This window comes from Hermetia illucens, chromosome 2, assembly GCF_905115235.1.
Source record: "Hermetia illucens chromosome 2, iHerIll2.2.curated.20191125, whole genome shotgun sequence".
NCBI lineage: Eukaryota > Metazoa > Arthropoda > Insecta > Diptera > Stratiomyidae > Hermetia > Hermetia illucens.
Genome location: NC_051850.1, coordinates 125,551,900 through 125,578,879, shown reverse-complemented (window position 1 = coordinate 125,578,879; position 26,980 = coordinate 125,551,900). Strand labels below are relative to the sequence as shown.

At 45.7% G+C, this 26,980-nt stretch overlaps 1 protein-coding gene across 1 annotated transcript in view; it reads left to right on the top strand.

Annotated features, from left to right (window-relative positions):
• The first annotated feature begins 1,955 nt into the window (after window positions 1-1,955).
• Window positions 1,956-26,980, top strand: part of LOC119648551 (dynein heavy chain 12, axonemal-like) — a 56,416-nt gene continuing 31,391 nt past the window's right edge. Inside the window, exons 1-5 of the mRNA XM_038050321.1 lie at window positions 1,956-3,082; window positions 3,176-4,090; window positions 11,899-12,079; window positions 12,144-14,798; window positions 14,939-15,250. Coding sequence (XP_037906249.1) covers window positions 1,956-3,082; window positions 3,176-4,090; window positions 11,899-12,079; window positions 12,144-14,798; window positions 14,939-15,250 — 5,190 coding nt within the window. The remainder of the gene's footprint in view (window positions 3,083-3,175; window positions 4,091-11,898; window positions 12,080-12,143; window positions 14,799-14,938; window positions 15,251-26,980) is intronic.

The following is a 26,980-nucleotide window of genomic DNA, read 5'->3' as shown; positions in this document are numbered from 1 at the left end:
TGACCGCCTGAACGAAATATTCCCTCCAGGTTACAGGGCACTCGAACATCGCTGGCAATGAGGAAGCTAACAGACGCGCTCGCCAAGGGTCTGAATCCACAATGGTGGGCCAAAACCAGCTTTCGACATCCCGCCATCCACTGTCAAAACTATTTTCGTGGGTGAAGTTTCCCAATTCGGTTGCGTGGTGCAAGATTTCACGCAGCCGAAATGGAAAATTTGAACCTTTGCTGGCCGGAGTTCGTAGAGCGGTCACTTAGGAAGTGAGACAAGAAAACCCTGGTAGGATTGTTAACAGCACACTGTTCCTTAAACTACGACATGAAAAAATGGGTGGGGAGGATGGGTTTGGGCTATACGCAGCCGATGTTAGGAGGAGGAGGAAACGGCCCTGCATTTCATATCACCAGCCTTCTCAGATATCAGACGAAGATACCTCGGTAAGGTTTTCTTCTTTCTTTCTGTCTCTGGAGAATGTTCTCAGATTTGCAAAAAATGTTAATGGCACAAGCGGGAGGCCATTGAACAGGCTTCTACTCAGCTTCTTCGTAAACATATAAATTAAGGACCATCTTCGACGATGAATCTCCGCACTCTCTTCTTCTAGGAGACGCTCTTAGAATTGTAGAGGCCTTTGAGTGAAGAGGAGAGGAAGGAAGACACTGGTACTACATACACTGATGCCGGACCTTAAGAAAAGGTTAACTACTAGTGGGTTGCACACTTAATTTCCCGGTTCCGCATAGAGCTACGGTACTGGGCTACATTGCGATGTCGAACCGGTTATAGTTGCAAAATATTTTAGGAAAGCTGGGTTAGACTTTTGCGAAGCAATCCGTACTCACAACAGATAAAGATGCCATTGAAAGCTTGTTGCTTGTTTTTCATATAATCCTTAGCTTTCGTTTTTAGCTAGCTGGATATCACAAACATGTCCGGATAGCTGAGTGGTTAGAGCGTAAGGCTGTCGTACGGAAGGTCGCCGTTCAAATCTCACTGGTGGCAGTGGAATTTGTATCGTGATTTGACGTCGGACACCAGTCGACTCAGCTGTGAATGAGTACCTGAGTCAAATCAGGGTAATAATCTCGGGCGAGCGCAATGCTGACCACATTGCCTCCTAGTGTACCGTTACGGTCTTGAATGAAGTGCTCTAACACACTTCAAGGCCCTGATCCAACATGGATTGTTGCGCCAACGATTATTATTATTATTATATCACAAACGCAGTAAATCACCCAAGAGATAAAATGTGACTAAACTAGTGGGTTGTTATTATTAATGAGTTATTTTATTAATTGTCCAAGTTGACGGCGGAAGATGGACGTAGTGAAGCTGTTACGATGTTGCGCACATTCGATGTCGGGCACCATAGCATTTCCCTGTATTCCGTAACTATTCCTCCTCTTCTTTGGTTAAAAAAAGAATGCAATTATTTGTTCAAAATAGTATCATTTGAATGCGTAAAAAACCACTAGATTAATATTTTATCAAGCAATCCTCTCTCCATTGGAAACCATCTAGATTCGACTAGATTTAGAATTGTCAATCATTCAAATGTCAAATTTTCTCCTTATCCTGAAGTCAAGCCCAGGATATTATTTGAAGTACAATCAGTACTCAAACTTGTATAACAGATAATCTTTGGCAGTTGAATTTGGCAATTTGCAAATCAAAAACGACAGATGTCATTTATGTCAGTCAAAATTTAGGCGTTAATTTTGCAGAGACGCAGGACCTTTACATGGTCAAGGTCATTCTACAGTCGGAATTGAAAGCTTTCTGATTGTTGATCAATAACCGAATCCTAGCAATCTGAATAAGCCTCATGTCAAACCGCTCATAAACAAATTGACCGCTAATCAACAAACAGCTATCATTCGGTCCTGTAAAATAATTGAAGAAAATATTTTTATTTATCGGGAAATAAACCAACTTTTAATACCGAAATAAATATGAGCCGGAACTTGAAGCGTTTATATCGCCCTCCGACTGATCTAGAAAAATACGACAATGAAGAATACTCGAAAAATCCTTTGTTGAAGTACAATATCTGTGAAATAAAAGAAAGACGACATTACACGTTCCTGCACCGAAAGGCAACTAATGACAAAGTGAAGCTATGCGGGAAGCCGGAAGTTGATTTGAATCCTGTTCTCCCAATGAGGCAGTCCCATTACGTGGACAAGCTCCGTGAATATGCCAGCAAAATTCCAGTTCCGCGAATGCTGTACCAAACGGAAAATAAAATTTTAGATTTCGTTCCGAAACGGCTCAGGGACATGTACCCGAATATTGTGAAGGAGTACATGACTGAAGTGCATGGAGAATTTGACCAGATTATCAAGAGTTACAGTTTGCGCAAGATTTTGGTTGAGCCGGAAGGGCACTCTGAAAAAACGACGGACAGATGCGAAAATGAGAGGCAGCCCCATGGACACGTTAGTAGCTCTGTGAAGCGAAAAGGGAAAACATCGAACTATCCCAATTATTTGAGGAATCGGGAAAAGCTGAAGAGACAGTTCGTCCTGAATCATGTATTCGTTCGCGCAATACTAAAGAACTTTGAACTAGACTTTCCCCAAGTGTTATGCGATTATGGTATGTATGACGTGAAGGAGAAGTTAGAAAAGCCGATGTTGGTTCGCAAGTACACCAGGACCGTCACAAAGCTTCTGAACGATAAAACCGAATTCATACGCAGAACATGGTATCCGAAGCTTATGAATATTCTGAGGAAGAACTTCAAGAAGCATGCATTGACTTTGACGCAGTGGAGGAAAGTTTTGAAAACGTCCAAGGGGTTGATTAACAGACAATTCAATGTGGTAAAAATGAGAACAATCGAGGATTTGATTGAGATCGTTCTGGACCGGGAACGGATTCCTATGTTCACATTCGAGTTGATGTGCGGCCCTGATGGAATAATTCTTGAGCCAAGTTATAAAGCGGTGCAGAACTGCTTCGCTAATATCATTGACGAGATAGCGGATGTGGGGAGGCAGCTGGAAACGCCTGAACTACAACTGGATAGGTTTTCGTTCCCCACAACCGAAAGTGAGTTGCACATCAATTTGAACAGGTAATGCACGACTATGGTTAAAATTAAACTAGATATAAACTTTAGAAGACATCGGGGATATTCCTCAATGTAATCCATCTAATCTGTTTTTAGGAAATATGTAGACGAAATGAAGGATCGCCTCTTTGCTTGTTTGGAGGTGACCTATACGCCTGTCCTGCGATATGTTGAGGATATGCAGGACAGATACTATGAGCTGTATAGTGAAGAGACTACCAACGACCTTCTAGTCTTCCTCAGCGAGCCTAGAGAACTTCGAGAATATTTTGATAGAATAAACTCCTATTACGGCTTCATCTCCATGCTACGAAGTGAAGTCAACATGGAATACTTTGACACTGCTATTATCATAAAAGCTAAAGCTATAGCGAGGCTTCGTGAAATTGTCGACTCATTAATTGAGGTAGTCACAAAGCAAGTTGTACTTGAGCATATGAAGGAGCAAGAAGAAATTTGCGGTATTTTCGAGGAAATCAGGGCGAAAGCCTTGGAAGTTCCCAGGTCAACAGAGCAACTTCTCGAAGGTGGTCAATATGTTTTGAAAATAAAGACAGTGGATATGCATGAACTGCATGAACGCGTTGAAAAAAGTTTGAAGATTGGTACCGAGCTTTTTGAGTTGACAGAGTTGAGTCCAGAACATATAGAGCTTCAACGGAATACCATAAATTGGTTGGAGGAGATCAAGCTCGTGTTTGAACAAAATGCGACCATGCATGAAACATATAAATTTCATTTTGAAGAACATCTGAGCCATGTGTCGCGGAAGCTGAGAACTGACATTGCTGAAATGATTCCAATGATGACTGTTGTCAATGATATGAGTGAGCCAGAGAAGTTTCGGGAATACTTTATTCTGCTGCAAAACTTTATTGATCAGTTGATCACGTTTGACGATTATGTTGCGTGGATTAATAAGGAAGAAAAGCTATTTCAGTTTCCGAAATCAGAGTACCACGATTTGGAGGTCTTGAAAGAGTTTGTTGTTCCATTTGCCGCATTGATGAAGTGAGTATTGTTCTTTATTTTGAGTTTCGTTGAAAAAATCACACTTTCGAGCATAATGAGTACATGAATATGTAGAGAGCACATTAAAACACATTAAAACCACCCCTTGCTCCTTCCACTCTCCCCGCGGGACTCCCATTTGGTATTACGTCGCGAGGATCAGAATTTATTCTGCGTTCATGTTAATATTCGTGTTTCTCTCGCGTTCACTCTTTCGGATTACTTCTTCCTGCCTAACCTTCTTTCCGATGGCTGCAATCACCTTTTCGACCTCGGTCCATATCCCCTTTGCTTTCACCATAAGTCCCATTATATTTTCGAGTGTAAAGGCTCCCCAGTTGTAGCTTCTAATGTAGGCCTTTGGGAATCAGGGGAAATGAAGAAAGACGTGTTCTGCGTCCTCTGCAATATTTGGGCACTTTGGGCAATATGGGGAATCATCACGCCCAAATCGATACAGATATGATCGATAGCCTCCGTGTCCGCCCAAGAATTGAGTTAGGTCGGAACCTACTTCGCCTTGGGCCGATCCATTTCCGGATATCCCATATGATTTTGTGAGTCCAGCGGCCTTTTTCTGACTCGTCCCACTTCTCTTGCCATTCCGCAACAATTTCAGTTCGTGCGAACTGTCGCCGATGGGTAGGCGATTCTCTGGTGAGATACGTTCGATCGTAAAGTCTTTGTATTTCTTTCGCCAGAATTTCAATCGGGACCATTCCTGCTATCACGCAAGCTGCTTCATTGGATATTGTTCTGTAAGCGCAATATGTTCGGAGTACAGTTATGCGATACGCAGTTCCAATCTTTTTCTCATTTGCTATATTTTTCAGTCCATCTGCCCATAGTAGGGCTGCATACAGTAGGATCGAACTGACAACCTTTGAAATAAAGAGTCGACGGCGCGGCCTTTGGCCACTTATAGCATTGTCGCAACCAGCGCTCCGATGTTATATGCCTTGGTTGCTGCATCCTCCACATGCAATCTCAAATTTAATCTCTGCTCAATCATTACACCAAAGTACTTAAGTGCAAGCTTGGAATGAATTGTTTGCGTTCCAATTTTGATGTTCATGGAAGTGCACTTTCTCCGCTTAGTAATAAGTACTACTTCCGTCTTATGCTCTGCGAGCTGTAGACCAGCAATCTCTAACCAGGATTTAATCTCATAGACTGCTTCATTTGCATAAAGCTCGACTTCTTCGAGAAGGCGTGCAACAAACGCCACACCAATATCGCCCGCGAAACCAATGGAGGCCACACCAGTAGGAAGGTCTAGCAGTTTTTTTTTTGTGCGTACACGGAGGTGGAAAATCTTAGAAAGACACGTCCGCCGCAGCTCCGCCGCCCGAACGGCGGCACAACAGCGGGCGCGTGTGGGATTCACACCCACTAAAAACCACCCCCGGTCTCTCCAGTCCCAGCCCCGCAGGACCACCATTGAGGTATTACTTCGCGGGGTAGGTTTGCTCTTAGGCACTCATCCTTCTCCTATTTGCAGCTTTCCTCCTTCTTTGTTCTTTCAGCAACTCCTCCTGCATTTGGATGATTGCGGAGCTAACCACAAGCCACTTCTCCTCGGACTCCAGCATCTCAGTAACCAAGCTCTCCGGGGTCCCGCTCCTGCCCAGCACCTGGTTTAAGCTCCTTCTCTCCATCGCAAATCATGGGCAGTGAAACATCACATGCTCTGGATCCTCCGGTATGCCATCGCATCTGGGACAGTTCGGAAAATCATCCAACCCAAAGCGGTGCAGATACTGCCTGTAGCAACCACCGTGTCCCGTGAGGAACTGGGTAATGTGGTAGTTGGTATCCCCATGTTTTCGCTCAAGCCACACCCTAATGTTGGGAATGAGCCTGTGCGTCCACCGACCTTTCGCAGACTCGTCCCATCTGCGTTGCCAGAGATCAAGCGACTCTGACCTTGCCGCATTTCTACGCTGTGCATGCGCCTCCATATGTCTTGCATTGTACAGGACACTCATTCCTTTGGCCAGAATGTCAACCGGGATCAAGACCGCTTCCGTTTTCGCATCCGCCAAGGTCAGCCCGGCCTTTTCTAGCCAGGACTTTACCGCTCTCACTGTTTCCGTTGCGTAAACCTCCACATCTTCTGGGTGTTTTGCTGCAACAACCACAGCTAGGTCATCAGCAAAGCCGACAATCGTAGTCCCCTCTGGGACGGGAAGAGCAAGCACCCCATTATACATGATATTCCACAACAGGGGACCAAGTACCGATCCCTGTGGTACCCCGGCTGTGACAATGTACTCTTTGGGGCCCTCATCCGTCCCGTACCAGAGAGTCCTCTCTGAGAGGTAGTTTTCCACCAAATTCGCTAAGTATCCGGGGACACCTATGTCAGCCAACGCCCGTTTAATTCTATTCCAGTTGGCCGAGTTGAATGCGTTTTTGACATCCAACGCCACCACGGCACAGCAGCCGCCAGAAATCAGTGCACCTTTTGCCAGGTTTACCACCATGCCAATTGCGTCCACCGTAGAGTGGGCGCGTCGGAAACCAAACTGGCGTTCCGACAAACCATTGCTGGCTTCGACGATGGGCAGGAGTCTGTTGTAGATGACTCTCTCCATCATCGTCCCCATTGTATCCAACAGGCAGATAGGACGATACGACGCTGGGTTTCCAGGTTGCTTGCCAGGCTTCGGAAGCAACACCAACTTTTGCTTTTTCCACTGGGCAGGGAATATTCCTTCTTTTAGGCACGCCTCGAAGGTGTTGGCGAAAAGGTCGGGCCTAGTCTTCACTGCCAGTTTCAAAGCTCGGTTGGGGATGCCATCCAAACCTGGGGCTTTGTTGTCACCGAATCTACCACATATTTCCCGCAGCTCCTCCACAGTTACAGGCGGTATTATGCCGTCATTTGGCTGGACAAAAACTTGCCTTCCCCTATTTTCGTGGTGAGGGAACAGAGTGGTAACAATCTGTTTCAGGAGGTGCGGACAGGTCACCTGGGGTGATTTCCGCAGCCTTTTCATCACCACTCTGTAAGCCTCGCCCCATGGGTTTATGTTGGCATGGTCGCACAGCTGTTTGAAGCAGTTCTTTTTGCTCCTCCGAATGGCTTCCTTTAGGCGGCCACGCAATTGCTTGTGTCTCTCCTCTCGACCGTCGCCACCGGGTTTTCCCCTGAGCCTCTGGCAAAGCCTCCTTGCCCGAAAACATGCGGCTCGCAAACTTGCGATTTCATTGTTCCACCAGTAGTTGGGTTGCCTACTGGGGAGCAATCGCCTTCTGGGCATAGTAGCATCGCATGCTTCCGTCACCCATCGAGTGATCTGGGTGGCTTTCTCTCCAGCCGTACCATTCAGGGATATGTCGGATTTGGGCACCGCGGAAAACGTGTCCCCCTCGAACGCTTTCACTGTCCAGCCAAGCATACCACCCGGCATTTTGCAAAAACTCTTTTTCGAGCTCCATCCGCCCTTGATCTCTATGCAGATTGCCTGGTGGTCGCTGTGAGTATAGTCCTCACTGACATGCCAAGCGATTCTACTGGCTAAAGTGGCACTCACGTATGTCAGGTCCATTATAGACCCCAGGCCCCCTCCCCGGAAAGTGTACGAAGACCCAACATTCGCCAGTATCACGTCCAGCTCCGCGAATGCTTCGAGGAGAACACGTCCCCTGACATTAGTTATCCGGCTGCCCCATTCAAGAGCCCACGCATTGAAATCGCCTCCTATTATGATCGGCCAACGTCCTCTTGCATTCAAAACAAGAGCAGCAAGCATCCGCTCATACTCGACGAGTGTAGCGCTGGGTGGAGCATAGCAGCTGTAGATGTGGATGCCCTTCACCTTCGCTCTGATGAAGCCCTCCTCCGGGTGCTCCATTATTTCCTGGAAGGCTTGTTCTCCACAAGTCCACAGCGCTGCTTGGCCCGTTTGGTCTTTGACCCAAACGCTACCACCGCGGTTTCAGTATGGTTCACTTAGTATGGCCACATCGATGTTTTTCTCGCGGATGGTTTGCGCGAGTAGATCCTGCGCCGCCTCGCAGTGGTTGAGGTTGATTTGTATCAACCTCATCTGCGATTTCTGCTAAGGGCTCTCCTGTATTCCGGGCACCTACTGCTGCCTGCAATGTGCCGATGGTCCACACCCTCCTTTCCTTTGCACAGTAGACAATTTGGGTCAGCTCCGCAGTCCTTGCTGATGTGGCCCTCCACTCCGCATCTCCTGCATTGCTTTGACCTGTCATTTGGGTTAGTGCATGACTTCGCAATGTGACCAAAGCCAAAGCATCTAAAGCACCGTTTTAACGCCACCTGTTCCCTAAGGCGACACATAACCCAGCCTATTCTCACTCTCCCTGCTGCTAACACTTTGAGTACGTTCTCCACTGGTAGGCTGATGATGGCGGTTTGTGTTCCCCCATAGGCTTTCCTTAGCGTTTTCACCGCTGAGTCTAGCAGTCTAGCAGTCTAGTCAGCACTCCATTATACATAATAATCCACAAGAATGGCCCTAGGACAGACCCTTGTAGATGTCGTTTGATATAATTCCATTCCTTCATCTGATTCCATTCATTCATCTGATTATCGATTAGGAAGTCGGCAACGATACGCACCAGGTACTTCACCGAAGATGATTAGGGAGTCAAGTATCTTGCTCCATCTAGCGGAATTGAAGGCGTTCTTCACATCAAGTGTAATCACTGCACAGTCTTAGCTGTGTTAGCTACTGCATCCGTTGTAGACCTCCTCTTTCGAAAACCGTACTGATTTTCGGAGACACCGCCACCCTTTTTGGCAATTGGAAGCAATCTGTTATAGATTACTCGTTCGAAAAGTTTGCCAGTATTATGTAGAAGGCATATCGGTCTACAAGACGAAGCTTCCCCCAAAGGTTTGTTTGGCTTGGGGACTAGTACTAATTTCTGCTTCTTCCATTGTGTAGGGAATGCTTCTTCTTTAAGGCATGTGGTGAACGCCTCCGCAAATATATTTGGAGCTATTTTCCCTGCTGCCTTGAGAGCTTTATTGGGGATGCTATCCAAACCAGGTGCTTTATTTCCAGCAATTTTATACGCAGCTTCGAGGACCTCCTTTTCACTTACCATGGGAACTACGGCGGTGTCTATCTCGACAGTGGGAAGGTTAGCGGTACTCATATTCTGTGGGAAAAGATCCGTTACTATTTCATTAAGCAGAGTGGGGCAAGAAATCTGTGGGGAGCGTTTGCCTTTCACTTTCGATATTACTGTTTTATAGGCGCCACCCCAGTGGTTCGTGTCAGCTTCCTTACACAGTCGATTAAAGTGTTCGCTTTTACTTTTTATTATGGCCACATGTAATTTCTTACGAGCGTTTTTGTATTCTTCCTTTAACTGCTCGTATCCAGATTGGTTTCTATTTCGCTGGCTGCGCCTTCTGGCCTTGCGGCATTCTCTGATTTCAGAGTTCCACCAAAAGTTCGGAACTCGCGTCTGGGATATAATATACCTTGGCATGGAGGCATCACATGCTCGCCGCAACTTTTCGTTGATCTGTAAAGCTTTATCTTCTGCGCTTCCTTCAAGCGCTGTATTTTGCTGCAGAACTTCTTCGAAAATCTCCTCGTCAAACTTATTAGCTGCCCACCTTTCAGCTCCCGCCCGAGACATTTCATTCGTGTACCATGCGGGATTTCAAAAATGATAGCCTGGTGGTCGCCATGGTTATACTCTTCACTGACATACCACTGGAGATTTTCCGCTAAAACATAATTGACAAAAGTGACATCTATCACGGACCCCATTTCTCTCTTTCGAAAAGTGTTCACGCATCCAGTGTTAGCAACTACAAGATTCAGACGGGAAAGAGCTTTGAGTAATATACGACCTCTTGCGTTCGTTTCTCGGCTGCCCCATTCTTCTCCTCATGCATTGAAATCGCCAGCCACTATCTTAGGGCTGCGGTTGTTGACATCCATTGCTAACCACCAAAGTATGGAACTCGTCTCTCGTAAGGCCTGGAGCCGCATAACAGCTGTAAATAGACATTCCGCCTATTTTTGCTCTAGTGAAGCTACTCTCGAGAATCTTCGTGGTTCCTTCTGTGGGCCGATTTCCGCATGTCCATATCGCTGCCTTTCTGCTCTGATCCGCGACCCAAACTCCACTGCCTAGATTTTTGTACTGCTCGCAGATAATAGCAATGTCGATTTTGTTTCCAATATTGTCTGGGAGAACAGAACCTGCCGCTTGGGGTTCAGGTTTAGCTGTAGGAACCTCATTTGCGCATAGTGTCGATCGCCTTCCTATACAGCGGACATGTGCTGCTGCCTGTGGTATGGGCGCTGTCAATGTCGTTTATTTGCTTGCAGAACAGACAATTAGGAATTTCTTCGCAGACTTTTGTAATGTGGCCTTTTTTTCCGCATTTACGACATAGGTCGGACCTATCGTGACCGCTAGTACATTTTTCGCCACCTGTCCAAACACCTGAAGTATGCTTTCAGAGTTATCTGTTCTCATAGTCGGCAGACGACCCGGTCAATCCGAACTTTAAAGGAAGTGATAACCCTTTGGGCCGCTTCAAGTGTTAGATTCATGGGCGCAGTTTGTGTGCCGCCATATGCCTTCCTTACCCATAGAATATCTCGCCTGGTTTAAATTCCAGCAATAAGTCGCCCTTCTGCGTTCGGCTTATGCGGTTCACCTAGCTTTATTATTTTCTCAGAACCTGTCCAACGGAAAAGTCTGAAAAAAATCACAGTAATGTATCTCTACGAAATCTAGGCCTCAAAATACATTCGGTTCCCATATCTGCCCAAATAAAGTTCATAATAGTATATTTCCATCTTTTTAGAAATGTGGAGAGGGCAAAGGGGATATGTAGAAGAAAGAAAAAGGTCCCAAATGTCTATTCCTTCCACTCGCTAAAATGTTACGGCCACCGGGAAAGAGCAATTTTAGTATCAAAATAAACTTATTGGTAGGGTAGCCATCGTCGCGATATCCAAGGGGGCTAGAGATGGGGCCGCTTTGTCTCCACCCACCCTTCCGCGCCCGCGCCGGTGCCCTACCTTCCTCACCCCCTTCCTGGATGAGGTTGAAAGTTTAACCTTTACTATAACTTTTGCTAGTGTTTGGGCGGAAATTACAATTACAATTACATACATAATTGTAGATCCCAAATATCATAAAGTAGCAAACATCCTTTCTTTAGGAGATATTGTTTCTGTATTTTGTATACGAAGATACCATTTGCAAAAAGCTATTTGCGTCCATCCTCAAACAATCAATAGGGAAAGGCAGATGTAATTCTTGATTTATCTTTGGTCATTTTTTCAACCGAATTCTCTGTTGCCTTTTTCGTTTTCTCGCAACATCGCCATTATATTAGGGCACATACGATTCCAATGGATGCAGACGCACTAGAGGACATGTTAGGTACTTGTACCATCCCCAACTTCTAACCAATCTTGGCATAGTTGGGTTGCATGACTCCACTATGCGTTTTGTTGTTTGCGTTATTTATTCCGTAGCGGTTTCTTTGGGAACATGGTCTATTAACGCTATTGTCACCGATGCACCCCCTACATGCTTCCATGAACCAACCTATTATCGGTTATCTTTAGGTTTTATCTACTTATCTGTCTGTCACAGTGAGTGGTATCATTCTATGCTGAGAATAAAGTAAACTTTCATTATAGGCAAAAGAGAGTATCAACTTGTCTTTCCTCAGAATATGGTAATGTGGTTTGGTTCGGGTTCGCCATTCCATTCCATTCAAAAAACAAACTAATTTCACTGACCTTTCTTGTCTAGATCTAAGTTTTAAACTGGTTTTATTTTAGGTTGTGCATCAGGTGGCTGCGATACTATTATGTTTGGATGGATGGACCTTTTGAGTATTTAGAGCCTAAATTTGTTGAGGAAACCACCGATGAATTTTTCAACGAATTCCTCAAAACACAGAAGTACTATCGCAATAAAATCAAACAGGATATGATAGCGAATCCTATTTGTACATTTAGGGTAAAATAATATACACCATAATGTTCCTAAATAATGCTGTAATTCTATAACTCGTCTTCTCCAGGGTAAAACAGAAGATCCTGATCCCGAAAATCACCCAGTCCCAATAAAACTCTGCACTAAAATGATTCAATGGATCAAAGACTTCCGATTGGGGGTTTTCATTGTAGGTATCATGTGTAATCCGGCATTGAGACCACGACACTGGAAGGAGATGTCTGAAGTAGTCGGTTTTGATATAACCCCGGACGCCGGGACAACGCTAAGGAAGATAATTGATTTTGAACTAGATGAAAAACTGGACAGTTTAGAGATCATAAGTGCTGGTGCTAACAAAGAACTGCAGCTGCAGATCAACTTGAAAGTTATGATTCAAGAATGGTCTAATGTGGAGTTTCCAATGGGTCCTTACAAAGATACAGGAATTACTATTCTCTCCAGCTTGGATGATGTTCAGGCACTTCTGGATGATCACCTTATTAAGACTCTTTCAATGCGGGGCTCTGCGTTTGTGAAGCCTTGCGAAGCCGAGGTTAAGGCTTGGTATGAGAAGCTCACTAGAGTTAATAAAACATTTGAAGAGTGGGGAAAAGTTCAATCTAACTTCTTGTATTTACTGCCGATCTTTTCATCGAAGGATATTGTCGCCCAGATGCCTGAAGAAGGGAGACTCTTCGTACAAGTTGAACAAACTTATCGGAGATATATGACTATGATCGTACGCCAACCGAATGTAATGGAAACGGCTCCTTCTCCTGGACTTCTAGAAGCTCTAGAGGTTGCCAATAAAATGCTGGATGATATAACGAACGGCGTCAATAATTACCTGGAGAAAAAGAGGTTGTATTTCGCAAGATTTTTCTTCCTCTCAAACGACGAGATGCTGGAAATCCTCTCTGAAACTAAAAATCCTTTAAGAGTGCAGCCTCATTTAAGTAAATGTTTTGAAGGCATCTATAGATTAGATTTTGATGACAACCTGAACGTACTTGCTATGAATAGCATGGACGGAGAGAAAATTGCATTTGTTACGATGGTTTCCACAGCCGAAGCCGGCGGAAGTGTCGAGAAGTGGCTTTTGGGGGTTGAAACTGAAATGCTCATTGCAGTACAAAACGAGATCACTTTAAGCTACTTGCAGTATATTGAGAAGAAGAGGAGTCAATGGGTCTTGGATTGGGCTCAAATGGTTGTGCTTTGCGTTTCGCAGGTATTCTGGGCGGCTGATGTTCATAACAGCTTGGAGACGAGAAACCAGAGTCTCATTCGCAACTTCTTTGATGACCTTACCAACAATTTAAATGAGATTGTCGCTTTGATTCGCTCGAAGGATATAACGAATTTGAACAGGATTACCATCAAGTCGCTCATAGTAATTGATGTTCACGCGAGGGATGTAGTTGAGAATTTGATAGAGGAGAAAGTACATTCCGAAGCAGATTTCCGTTGGTTAGCTCAGTTGCGATATTATTTCGAAGGTGGCAAGGCGCTAGTCAGGATTATTAATGCAACTGTGGACTATGCAAACGAATATTTAGGGAATTCTGATCGGTTAGTGATTACGCCTTTGACCGATCGTTGCTATCGCACACTTATAGGAGCATACCAGCTTCACTTAAACGGTGCTCCTGAAGGTCCCGCCGGTACAGGTAAAACTGAAACTACTAAGGATTTGGCGAAAGCATTAGCAGTCCAGTGCAAAGTATTCAACTGTTCAGATGGTCTCGACTATAAAGCCATGGGAAAGTTTTTCAAAGGGCTGGCCTGTTGTGGAGCGTGGGCTTGCTTTGATGAATTCAACCGACTTGAATTGGAGGTGTTATCTGTAGTAGCGCAACAGATCCTTTCTATTATTCAAGCCGTGCGAGCGGGAGTTTCCAAGTTTGTCTTTGAGGGGACCGAATTAAATTTGAATCCTGCATGCTATGTGTGCATCACTATGAACCCTGGTTATGCTGGAAGATCAGAGTTACCAGATAACCTGAAAGTCCTTTTTCGAAGTGTAGCAATGATGGTTCCGGATTATGCTATGATCGGTGAAATATCATTGTATTCGTATGGATTTGTTAATGCAAGATTGCTTTCTGTGAAAATTGTCACCACTTATCGGCTATGCTCAGAACAACTATCCTCCCAAAATCACTACGATTACGGAATGAGGGCTGTAAAAACGGTGCTATCTGCTTGTGGAAATATAAAGAAAGCCTTTCCAGATGAAAATGAAGAAATCCTATTATTGCGCTCTCTTCTCGATGTGAATCTTCCGAAATTCCTATCGTTTGATATTCCTCTGTTCGAAGGTATAATCTCAGATTTGTTCCCAGGAGTAATCCTTCCGAAACCGGATTATGCCCTCATTACCAAAGCATTCAACGAGGTTTGTGAAGAGATGAATTTGCAGCCGAAGGAGTGCTTCCTGACGAAGGTTATTCAAACGTTCGAGATGATGATCGTTCGGCATGGATTTATGATGGTTGGTGAACCAATGGCCGGAAAATCATGTACACTGAAAGCCTTGGGCAGAATTTTGGGTAAACTGAAGGAAGTGGGAGGGAATCCTTATTTTCAAAATGTCCAAATGGGAATTGTGAATCCGAAATCGATTACTATGGGCCAGTTATATGGTGCCTTTGATCCTATTTCGTACGAGTGGACTGATGGAATTGCCGCTGTTATCTTCAGGAACTTTGCGAACGATACCAGCCCTGATCGCAAATGGGTAAGTATCCATTACACTGTTGGATTTTCGTTAAACAAATCGCTGAAGTGTGTCTGGTTGATTGTTTGCCTCATATTTACGCTTAGAAATTACAACCATTGATACTTTTATATCTATTAGAAAAATTATCATTTTCGCAGCTGATTTTTGACGGACCTGTGGATGCTGTATGGATTGAAAATATGAATACCGTTCTGGATGATAATAAAAAACTTTGCCTTACTTCAGGAGAGGTAGTGACTATGAGCAATGTGATGTCTATGATATTTGAAGTGATGGATTTAGCGCAAGCATCTCCGGCTACAGTTTCACGATGCGGTATGATTTACATGGAACCCATTACTTTGGGTTGGGAGGCATTTGCTGAATCTTGGTTGAATCAATGCGATGAACGGTGGTCTATTGAGTACAGGCCTTTAGTGATGGAAATGTTGCGATGGACAATACCCAGTGTAAGCAAATTTTGTGATTTTTTTACAGTTACATGCTTAATGTTAGGGCCGTTGCGTAAAATTGCAAAATTATCAGGCAACAAGAGAACGGACCTTAGGAGTAGTAAAGCAGACTATATCTAAAATCTGTGGTTCATCACTGTCAGACCGAAACATCTAAAGATTCCACCTGCAAATGTCAAGCGTTTTTTCTTATTTACTGATTAACGTTTTTGGAACCTAATGATCGAGCAGGTCCCCGATTTTTAAGGTTTTGTCTGAAACCAAATCTCATCGAAACCGGTTTATTGTCTGTCTGTCTATCACGCGCACCTTTCGTAGAAACGGCTCTACCGAGTGACACCAACTTTGATGAGAAGGTGGGAACTGTGAACCCATGCATGAAGTGAGTTCTATCGTGTAACTTAGGGGGAGGGGACCTCCATACATACAAAAAAGGGATGTACAATTCTTTCCCGTTTTCGCGTATTTACTTTTTGAAGCTTGGATGCTAAGCTCGAAACGGAGGATTCGTGGATCAGAAATTTGCTCCCCATTTGGTGCATTGATGGCCAGATGATTACCCTTTAACAATGGCAGGAAACACGCAGATACCAATTAAATTGACGTATTCCAGACGGGTGCTCTTCTTTGGAATCCTAACGATCATCCTGTTCTTCAACTCTCTGGAAAAGTCTCAGATTCCCAGGATTTCCTTATTGCTGGAAGTAGTAGATCTGATAAAACTGCAGGAGCAGTGATGAATAGCTCTGTGATGAGATCGTCAAGTCTAGCGGCTTTAGTCCGTCTGAATGCTTTAATGGCTGAGATGATTTCTCTTCTGTTAGGAGGAAGAGTCCATATCTGCATGTTACGGCGGCTAGTCATTTCCTTCTCCAACGGCGGAACTTCACCGGATGTGATACGGTGAAGAACCGTGACAAAGTGTCTCTTCCATCTTTTCAGCTGATCTTCATCGTGAAAGAAGAGTTGATCGTTAACAACCTTCACATACTTTCCGAAAGATTTGCAATCATATGCAAGTACGTTCGCGACGTGATATATACTTCTGAAATTATTCCGATCTCTCGCCCAGCACACTAAAAAATTCCTTTTTTCCCACGGTGCATAATACGTTGAATTTTGCAGGATTTCACAAAGTATCGACGTTCGAAGGCGTTCCGCTTCCATGAACCCCCAATTACCCAGAGTTTCTGACGTCTGAGAAAAGAGCATTTTTGATGGCGGCCCAATGCATATGGATATTCTGGCAGGGGTTATTTCTGGTACAGTCCGGTCAGCAAAATAACACCCCTACTGTCGGGCGACAGCTGGATCATATAAACGATCGGTGGTGAACTTGGGGGTTCGCGTCTCTCCAACTTTGCGAAAAGGGCTGAACGCAATACGCAAGCGAACCCATTTGAACATTAAATGGTGATCTCTTTCAAGGCCGATATCGGCGCTTTTCTTGGTCAATATTCTGTTAGAATCCGGCTCCCAAGTCAAGAACGCGCCTTTCGGTAGCCTAACCTTACACCGGATTCGGGTCTGCTACCACTTGGCTTTCCAGAGTACAAAAGCGTGGTGCCACTAGTATGGCAAGATGAATAGGATTATTTTCTAGAATCGAATCATCTTACTTCGTTTGGGCCCAGAATATCTATGATAGATTACACCTTTGGAATTCTCGCTCGAGTTGGAGGAGCGAGCATCCTTTGGACCTTCGATACTATTGTGGAGGAGCGAGCGCATATTCTAGAAAACAATCATAGACCGTTTTTGATAGCCAAAGCTCATCGGCGTGAGGCGACTCCCTATCCGAGGTGTTGTTGACGTTTCGGTGTCAATAACGTGTGGAAATTTGCAGGTTGCCCATACATTTCTGCCCCTATAAGTCACCTTTTATGACAAGCGGGGAAAACTTTGACTGTATTCTTAAACCCCAACTGGCAGAGCAGTTTTCTAGAGCTTTCTTAATCGTTTTCGATGAAATTAAAAGTGCTTATTATTAAATCTCTTCTTTCCACAGTTCTAGTTTCTGGTTGGCATACAGGTTCTAAACTCTTAAAAGAAATTTATTCGACAAAATTGTCGATATATTACTTTTTTGAATGGGAGAGGGGGTGCGTTTTAAATTTTGACTAAGATGCAGTAATATGCCATCATGCAGACGGCTCAACTTTCCTACTATTATCCTTGAGTTGCACAAATATCCTGGTGAAGTTTGTCGTCCTTTTTTCGCTACCAACTCCAAGATTTTTAGGAAATCTACTCAAAGGAGAATATAAATAAGGTCAACGTATGCATCCCATGATACAAGTACAAGTAAAGAGCGATAATCGCAAGTGACGGCTGACCCTATGTCATACTGCCATAAGAAAAATACCATAGCCAGATATATTTGATCCGATATCCTGATCGTTGATGAAGGATGGAAAAGTATGATAGCCCGCCAGATTGAGAACTATGGCTTCGTTAATATTTATTGAATGCAACCATTCTTGCCCCTTTCCAATCCTAGATCTTGTAATTCATGATTTGGTGCGAAAGCAATATTTTCTGTAACCTCAGTCTGCACGAATGCCATAAATTCAAAATCTACCACAAAGTCGTGCTGTCGCTCTTTATGCGTACGAGTTTTGCACACCCGCTGAAGACAATGAACCCTCTCGTGTTGCGTTAAATCAGTGAAATAGCTTGCTATAATCGCTCTATGTAGGCCTGCCTTAATGAGTAACACCAGACATCCCAGTTTCGCGCCGAAGTCCACCAATTCGATATCTCAAAAGGCTGCCTGACGTCCTGGTCTACGCTATCGCTCCATCTGAGGCAGGGTCTGCCTCGTCTTCTTTTTCTATCATAGATATTGCCTTTTAAGGCCCCGCAACCTATTGAGCCGGATTCTGTTCACAATTATACGGTCATGGTATCGTTCATAGATTTCGTCGTTGTGTAGGCTACGGAATCATTCATTCCCTTGTAGGAGGCCAAAAATTCTTCTAAGGATTCTTGCCTCAAACGCGGCTAAGAGTTCGAAATTTTTCTTGGTAAGAACCCAAGTTTCCGAGGAATACATGAGGACTGGCAACATGAATCAACCCGCCGGCATTTTGTCTTTTACAGTAGGAGCTTTGACCCGAAGCCCACAACTGTGAGTGCATTTCATCGTTGTAGCCGTTATCGGTTGTGATTTTCGATACTAGATAGGAGAAATGACCAACGGTCTCAAACTTGTGTTCTCTTGCCTTTATTAGTCTTATTTGACCAGTACCATTTGATGTGGTTGTGTCTTTTGTTTTTAGCACTTTCGTTGCTACTACAACTGTATTTCATCTTGTCTTCATTAATGTGGAATCTAAGATCTCTCGCCCATCGCCGCCTGCTCGATCTGGATGAAGGCATGATCTCGATATCGTCGGCCTAGGCCAATAGTTGGGTGGATTTAAAAAGGATGGTGCCTCTCGCATTTACGTCAGTATCACGGGTCACTTTTTCCAGCGCCAGATTAAAAAGAGTACACGATAGGGGATCCGCTTATCTTAGACCGTTGTTGATGTCGAATGAACTCGACAGTGATCCTGCTGCTTTTATTTGGCCTAGCACATTGGTCAAGGTAAGCCTAGTCAATCTTATCAAATTCGTTGGGACAACGAATTCTGTCATGGCCATGTACAGTTTTACCCTGGGTATGCTGCCGTAGGCGGCTTTAAAGTCGATGAAAAGATGATGCAACTGATGTCCATATTCCAACAGTTCTTCCATCGTTTGCCAGAGAGAGATAATCTGATCTGTTGTTGATTTGCCTGGAGTGAAGCCTCTTTTATCATCACCAACAGCGCAACAGCCGGTATCCGGTCTAGGCCTGCCTTAATAAGGAACTCCAGACATCCCGGTTTTGCCCCGAGGTCCACCAATTTGATATCCTTAAAAGCTGTCTGGCGTCCTTGGCTACGCCATCGCTCCGTCTTAGGCAGGGTCTGCCTCGTCTTATTTTTCTACCTCAGATATTGACCTTATAGACTTTTCGGGCTGGATCATCTTCATCCATACGGATTAAGTGACCCGCCCACCGTAACCTATTGAGCCGGATTTTTCCATAACCTGACGATCATGGTATCATAGATTTTGTCGTTATGTAGGCTACCGAGTCATCCATCCTCATGTAGGGGGCCAAAAATTCTTCGGAGGATTCTTCTCTCGAACGCGGCCAAGAGTTCGCAATTCTTCTTGCTAAGGACCCAAATTTCCGAGGAATACATGAGGACTGGCAAGAACATTGTCTTGTACAGTAAGAGCTTTTACCCTATGGTGAGACGTTTCGAGCGGAACAGTTTTTGTAAGCTGAAATAGGCTCTGTTGGCTGCCAATAACGGTACGCGGATTTCATCATCGCAGCTGTTATCGGTTGTGATTTTCGACCCTAGATAGAAGAAATTATCAACAGTCTCAAAATTGTATTCTCCTATGCTTATTCTTTCCGTTTGATGTTGTTGGTTAGTTAGTTTTCGGTGGTGACGTTGCCTCCATATACTTTGTCTTGCCTTCATTGATGTGCAGCCCAAAATCTCGCGCCAATCGACGCCTGCTCGATCTGGATGAAGGCAGTTCGTTCTTCCCACGATGTCGATACCGTCAGTTTAGACCAGTAGTTTCTCGAGGACCAGGTTAAAGAGGACGTATGATAGGGCATCCCCTTGTCGTAGACCGTTGTTGATATCGAATGGTCTTGAGAGTGATCCTGCTGCTTTTATCTGGCTTCGTACATTAGTCAAGGTCAGCCTAGTCAGTTTCATCAATTTCGTTGGGATACCGAATTCTCTCATGGCCGTGTACAGTTTTGCCCTGGCTATGCTATCATAGGCGGGTTTAAAGTCGATGAATAGATGGTGCAACTGGTGTCCATATTCCAACAGTTTTTCCATCGCTTGCCGTACAGAGAAAATCTGATCTGTTGCTGATTTACCTGAAGCCTCTTTGGCATGGGCCAATGATGTTCTGGGTGTATGGCGTTATCCGACCTAGCAAGATAGCGGAAAATATCTTATAGATGGTACTCAGCAACGTGATTCCTCTGTAATTGCTGCACTGTGTGATATCTCCCTTTTTATGTATGAGACAGATAATGCCTCGCTGCCAATCGTCAGGCATTGATTCGCTGTCCCATACCTTGAGCACAAGTTGATGAACCACTTGGTGTAATTGGTCGCCTCCATATTTAACCAATTCAGTTGTAATTCCATCGGCTCCTGGCGACTTATGATTTTTGAGCTGATAAATTGCACGGACTGTTTCTCCTATACCTGGTGGTGACAGTATTTGTGCGTCGTCTTTAGTTCTGTCGGAAATCAGATTTCCCTCTTTGTCTCGGCAGGATGAGCATCGAGGTGTATAAGGCTTCCTCGTGCTGACTTGTTGCTAAAACTTCCGCGCCTGGTGCGGTTGCTCCCTGTACTTTTCTAGTTCACAGACTTGTTGGTTCTCCCAGGCTTCCTTTTTCCGTCTGTGAAGTCTGTGAAGTCGCTTCTCCGCTCGGCGGAGTTCATGATAAGCGTGCCCGCGTTCTTTGAGAATGCAACGTTAGTCGGTATGCGGCATTCCTCCGTTCCGTTGCTAGCTTACATTCATCGTCAAACCAGCCGTTCCGACTCCTTTTGTGGCGGGGCCAAGTATCTTTGTGACCGTATCAATGATAACGTTCTTCAGGTGGTTGTGAACATCATTTCTTGATGCTGTGTAGATCATTTATTGATGCTTCATCTCCCGGACTGTTGACTGCGGTTATTGCGGCATCTATTTCCCTCTTGTAGATGATGCGGAGGGCTGTGTTGTGGATGGCTTCAGTGTTAACTTTCACCTGATTGCCAGAGGGGATTCTGGGTGGTGTTGTTATTCGAGCTCGGAGCACCATGCCAACGAGATAGTGATCCGAGTCTAAGCTATGGGAGTCAGCGTATGGCCTGAATATGGGCTCCTTCCCTACTTGGCTGTTAAAATATCCAAGTATGATTTTGATATCATATCTGCGACAGGCTTCGAGGGTTCGTTCTACTGCCTCGTATAAGGTATCCTTCTCCGGCTATGCTGTCTCCTCTATAGGGGCGAGAACTTATTATTATTATTTTGTTAAGGGAAAGTCGCACCGCGTCCTTGAAGAACTATTGTGCCCCTTTTACTGGTTATAGTGTACCTGTTGATCATAGTATCTCAAGCAGGCCAGTAACCGTTAGGATTTTTAGTATGTTCCCCACTTCCAGAAGTTTCAGCTTTGCATCTGGTATTAAGTGTTCTCCCAGATGTATCGACCTACTTTGCACAAGTGCTGGACACTGTCCCAGGACGTGCATAGAGGTTTCGTCCTCCTCCTCACAGAACCTGCAGGCAGTGTCCGTAGATATCCCTAGCTTCCCTAGGTGGTAGTTCAGCCGACAATGACCAGTGAGAATTCCCACTATGATTCGGAGGTTCTTTTTGGTGAGGTTTAGGCAATCCTTTGTGCGCATGGGTTCGTATCCCCCAATAAGCACCCTGGACTGCTCCATCCCTGGTAGGCCCGCCCAATATAGTTCCCTCAACCGTTTTTCTTCGTTTCTTAGATTCATAGCCATGAAACCGTTTCCGATTCCACAGAAGGGTTCTGGCCCGTATAAAGGCATCCCTGCTCCCTTCTTGGCTAGTTCATCCGCTGCCTCATTGCCTTCCAGCCCAGCATGGCCTGGAACCCAAAGTATCCAGACCTTGTTGGACGAGCCGAGTGTATTCAGTCTCTCAAGGCATTCCCATACCAGTTTAGAGTTCACCTGGTTGGACCTAAGTGCCTTGATCGCTGCTTGGCTATCGGTGAGAATAGCTATGTTCTGCCCCCTGTAGTTCCTTTGCAGATTAAAGGAGGCACATTTGTCTATGGCGTAAATTTCCGCCTGGAATATGCTAGTGTACCTGCCCATTGGCTCAAAGTACATTTTCCTTGGACCAATGACACCGGCACCCGCTCCCTCTGCTGTGAGGGATCCGTCAGTGTACCAAGTAATCAGTTGCTGGTTTAAGCCGTATGTCGCAGCCACGCTTTCCCAGTTTGTCTTGTTACTCCAACGTGTTTCAAACTTCTTATCGAAGTGAAACCTCGTTGTCATGTTGTCCCTCGGTATCAGTAATTCGGGATACCGCCTAGAAAGGATGTCAATCTTCCTGCGATTTAGGCAGCTCCCCGCCTCACTCATGCTACCGGCCATCCTGAATATTGATCTCCTTGCCTGCATCAGTATGTGCAGATGGAGAGGGGTTAATCCCAGAAGGACCTCCAGGGATGCCGTTGGGCATGTCCTCATTGCCCCACTGATACACACGCAAGCCAGCCTTTGGAGCTTATGTAATTCCCTGGCTTGTGTGCTGAGTTGGGTTCTTTCTGCCCAGATTACCGCTCCATAGGTAATCATTGGTCTTACTATTGCAGTATATATCCAAAGTAGTATCTTCGGGCTACACCCCCATTTTTTTCCTGCTATGGATCTGCAAGTCATCAGAGCCCTCGTGGCTTTCCGACAAGTGTTTCCGACATGTGTCTTCCAGAGTAATTTTTGGTCTAGCGTGATTCCCAAGTATTTGACCTCTGTTTCTCGTTTCACCTCCATATCATGTAATGTTATGGCTTTCAGGTGATCCAGCTTACGCCTCCTAGTGAATGGTACTATGGTGGTTTTGGTTGGGTTGATCCGCAGTCCCACCTTCCTGCACCAGGCACTAGTAACCCTTAATCCAGTTTGGATTCTATCACATAGGGTATCTTCATATTTGCCCCTACAGATTAGAACAATGTCGTCCGCGTAGCCCTGGACTTGTATTCCAGTATTAGTTAACACGTCCAGGAGTTCGTCCACTACCATACTCCACATCAGCGGCGATAGTACTCCGCCCTGTGGACAGCCTTGAGTGGTGTTCATGATAATAGAATTTGTACCTGTTTGTACCTCTATTTGTCTGCTTTCTAGCATTTTGCCCATCCAGAGTGCCAGGGTGTTTCCCACTCCTTTGCGGCTCAGGGCATCCTGTATCTCTGTGTGCGATGTGTTGTCGAATGCTCCTTCGATATCCAAAAACGCGCACAGTGCAATTTCTTTTGTTTCAATGGCGTCCCGTAGTACCTCTGTCAGCTGATACAGAGCAGTTTCAGTTGACCTACCTGCCCAGTATGTGTGTTGACAGTGATGTAAGGGATTACGCTTTAGAACGTTAGTTCTAATATAGTTGTCTATGACCTTCTCCACCGTTTTGAGTACGAACGATGTTAGGCAGATTGGTCTGAAAGATTTAGGGTGAAAAGGATCCTTTTTATGTATGTAACCCAGTGCTATGCTCCCCCTTACCACCCTCAGAAAAGACTCTGGGATAATTCCTAGGCCTCTCTGGATAAGTGCAGGGAAAATGCCATCTGCTCCGGGAGATTTCATTGGTTGAAAGGTTCCCACTGCCCATCTTAGCCTAGCTTCTGAGCATACCTCTTTTGCTAGTTTCCAGCTCTCTTTCCTTCCCCTTTTATTCGTTGTTGGGGTGTCAGGCAGATTATTGTCGCCTGCCGCCGAGGGGTAGGACCCCGGGAAATGAGTTCTGAGAAGCAGGTGTACCCTGTCCTCCTCATTCTCGGTGAATGTCCCATCTTCCTTTTTCAAGCAGACAGAGAATATTCTCCCGTCTTTGGCTACAGCCTTGTACAGCCTAGTTGCTTCTGTGATCTGTTCAATCCCTTCACAGAATTCCCTAAAGCTGTTCCGTTTCGCTTCCCTGATGGCGTTACTATACGCAGTCAGTGCATTTTTATACCTCCGCCAGTCCGTGGTTCGTTTTGTCCGGTTGAAGAGTTTTCGTACCTCTCTCATTCTGGCTAAGTTTCTGTTCCACCATGGTACATCCCTTGATGACTTGACTGTCTTGGCCGGACAGCTGGCCTCATATGCGTCAATGACGATTGTGTTCAGGTCTTCCACCACCGTTTCTAATTCTAATTCGCTCCTGATGTCACCGCTCCCTTGAAGGTGGGCAATGTTGTTGCTCAGGTGCATTGTGTAGGATTCCCAATCCGTTCTCTTGGGATTCCTTATTATTCTTTTTATTTCGGAGTTACCCTCAATGTCGAATCTGATTATCCTGTGATCAGACATTGAGGGTTCATCCGACACCCTCCAATTCCTGACCATCCCGTTCATTAGGGTGTTTCCTAGAGTTATATCTAGTACCTCTTGTCTGGTGCTGGTCACAAATGTTGGAGTGTTCCTAACTTATTACTAAGAATAAATTCGAGAAGGTACTCACCTCTACGATTAGTGTCACTGCTTCCCCACACTACGTGGTGGGCGTTGGCATCGCAGCCGAGAAGAAGTGGTAACGCCCTCTCCTCGCAATACTCCGTCAGCTTTGCGACTTGTTCCGGTGGAGCCCGGCTCTTGTCTCCTGGGAAGTATCCCGATGCTACCACTACCTTTCGAGTGCTCCTCCCGGCTTCCAATGAGACTTGGATAGCCACAAGGTCCCCGGTTAAGAACTCTGAAAGACATATGTATTTTAGATTACGTTTGAGAATTATGCAAGCTCTTGGTTTTTCACAAGACGAGTCCCAAATTACCTGCATGTCTCCTCCTTGCAGACCGCGAATCTGCCCCCGGTACACCCAGGGCTCCTGAGCCAGCACTATTCCAATGTTCTCCTTGGAATTTGCCGTTGCAATCACTGCAGATGCAGCTCTCGCATGGTGGAGGTTTATCTGGGCTATCCTAGTGCTGGCCATTGGCTCCATTATTGTTTGGAGCTCTTCTCCACTGTCGGAGTGTCACCCTCCTCCTCCGACATGGCGCTTTCCTGCGCGTCGCTGTCCACCCCGAGCCCTAGCAGTCCTAGGTCTAGGTCGTCCAGCTTCTGCTCTTCACTGGGCAGCAGGTCTATTTCCCTGGTTGATCCCGTTCTTTCCGCCTCTATGGCTTCCGCGACTTCTTCAGGGACCTCGGTAAGTTTTCCACCCGATGCCTCCTCCGAGGTCTCTTTCCTTGGCTTTTCCTTGTGCACATGCACGGGTATGTTGCCAAATCGGTAGTTGATATGACAACTCCGACGTTTAATTGCCTCTAGGGATCGGTCATCTACCCCGATCGTGAGGAGTTTACCCTTTCCCTCCACCTTGCTTCTGAAGACTCTCCATAGTCGAGTATGGAGATCTTCGTTCTGAGCAATTAGGAGTCTCATGAGGTCTTCTGTTACTATTGCCGCGGCCTTTGGGAGAAAAACTGTCACCATGTGGGCTCCTGGTATATCATCTCCAGCACATGTTGACAGTTACACCCCTTCCCAGCCTGGCAATCTAGGAATTATGGTTCTGACCCATTCTGCGGTACCTTCCGTCGCGCAGTCCACCAGTATAAGGCCTGGTCGAAAGCGTATCCCGGTGAACACCAGTTTCGACGTCCATCCCTTGATCATCTGCTTGACGACAAATTCTTCAATGGTTTCCTGTTCCTCCCGAGTGAGTATTTGCTCGGGAAACCTTTTTGGCAGTATGGCCAGTCGAATGCCCTTGACCGCACTAGCATAGCTAATGCCGGGCTTCCTGGGTCCTGCCTTCACTCCTGACCTGCCCGGGTTTTCTCCTCCCGTGGGTTCAGGTCTGGGTTTTTTGGGGGCATTCCCTTCATGCGGGCTGATCTCTGCTGCTCCCCGCTTTCTCGGCTCCGGTAGAGATGGCTTAGGTCTGTCCTGAGCCTTCTTAAGGGCCTCTTCTGGTTTCAGGCCTTCCTTCAGATAGCGCAGGTACCATTTAACCCCGGCGCCACTGAGACCTGTCTCCTTCCTGACGTCTGTTATATTTATCTCAGACGTGCTTTTGCTGGTCCCTGCTCTTTGAGCAGTGGTGTTCGTTGGCTGTAGTCCATGCAGTATACCAATGCTCACCTTGGATCCACTGCTTGACGTCCCAACTTCTCCCTTCTTGGGTGTAGTCACCTGGCTTTCAGTAATTCGGAGACGTGCCTCCACCTGATTAACCAGTTTTGGTGCGGTACGGGGCCCCGCTTTTTTGGTTTTTGTTTTTTTTTTCCAATTTAGTACTCATTTGATTCCCACGAGTATGGGGGTTAAGAGGTCCGCCGTGCCATAGCCCCCCGTAGCACGGTAAGATCTAACTTACTCACTGAGGCGACCAGGTATCAGTGAGGCTCCGTTCGAATACAGTCAGTTACCCCCGACTGCAAACTATCCAATGGGCACGGTTCGCATGACACCCTGGATTGGGGGAGGTGTTTTTCGATTCCCCAGTCTAGATCCGTAGCGTTTTGTTAATAGTAGGGTCACCTCGTACAGGGTGTGGCTATCACCACTCACTAACGGTCTTGGTAGACGAGAGGCTTGGCCCCTGAAAAGGCACACACCGTCCCAGAGGAGAGACAACTCATCCTTAGAGAAAGATAGGTTGGCCTCAGGGAGCTATGTTCCGCATCAGTCTATCCTGCAGTACACTGCTTGACCCCCGAGAGGCGAGAACATAACGTTCCCGTTCGTTCAGGCTTATATTTCTAAACTTGCCTCGCAAGCGCAGAGCGCATAGCCGTTCGCTTATGTTTTCAAAGCCGATAACGGCAGGTCTCCTGCTCCGAGCACATGGTGTACTGGATGGCCACTATAATATATGGTGTAGTGGCTCTTCTCCAGGGAACCGGTCCCTGTCCAACGCATCTCCTGTAACGCTGTTACATCAGCCCTATATTGGGACAG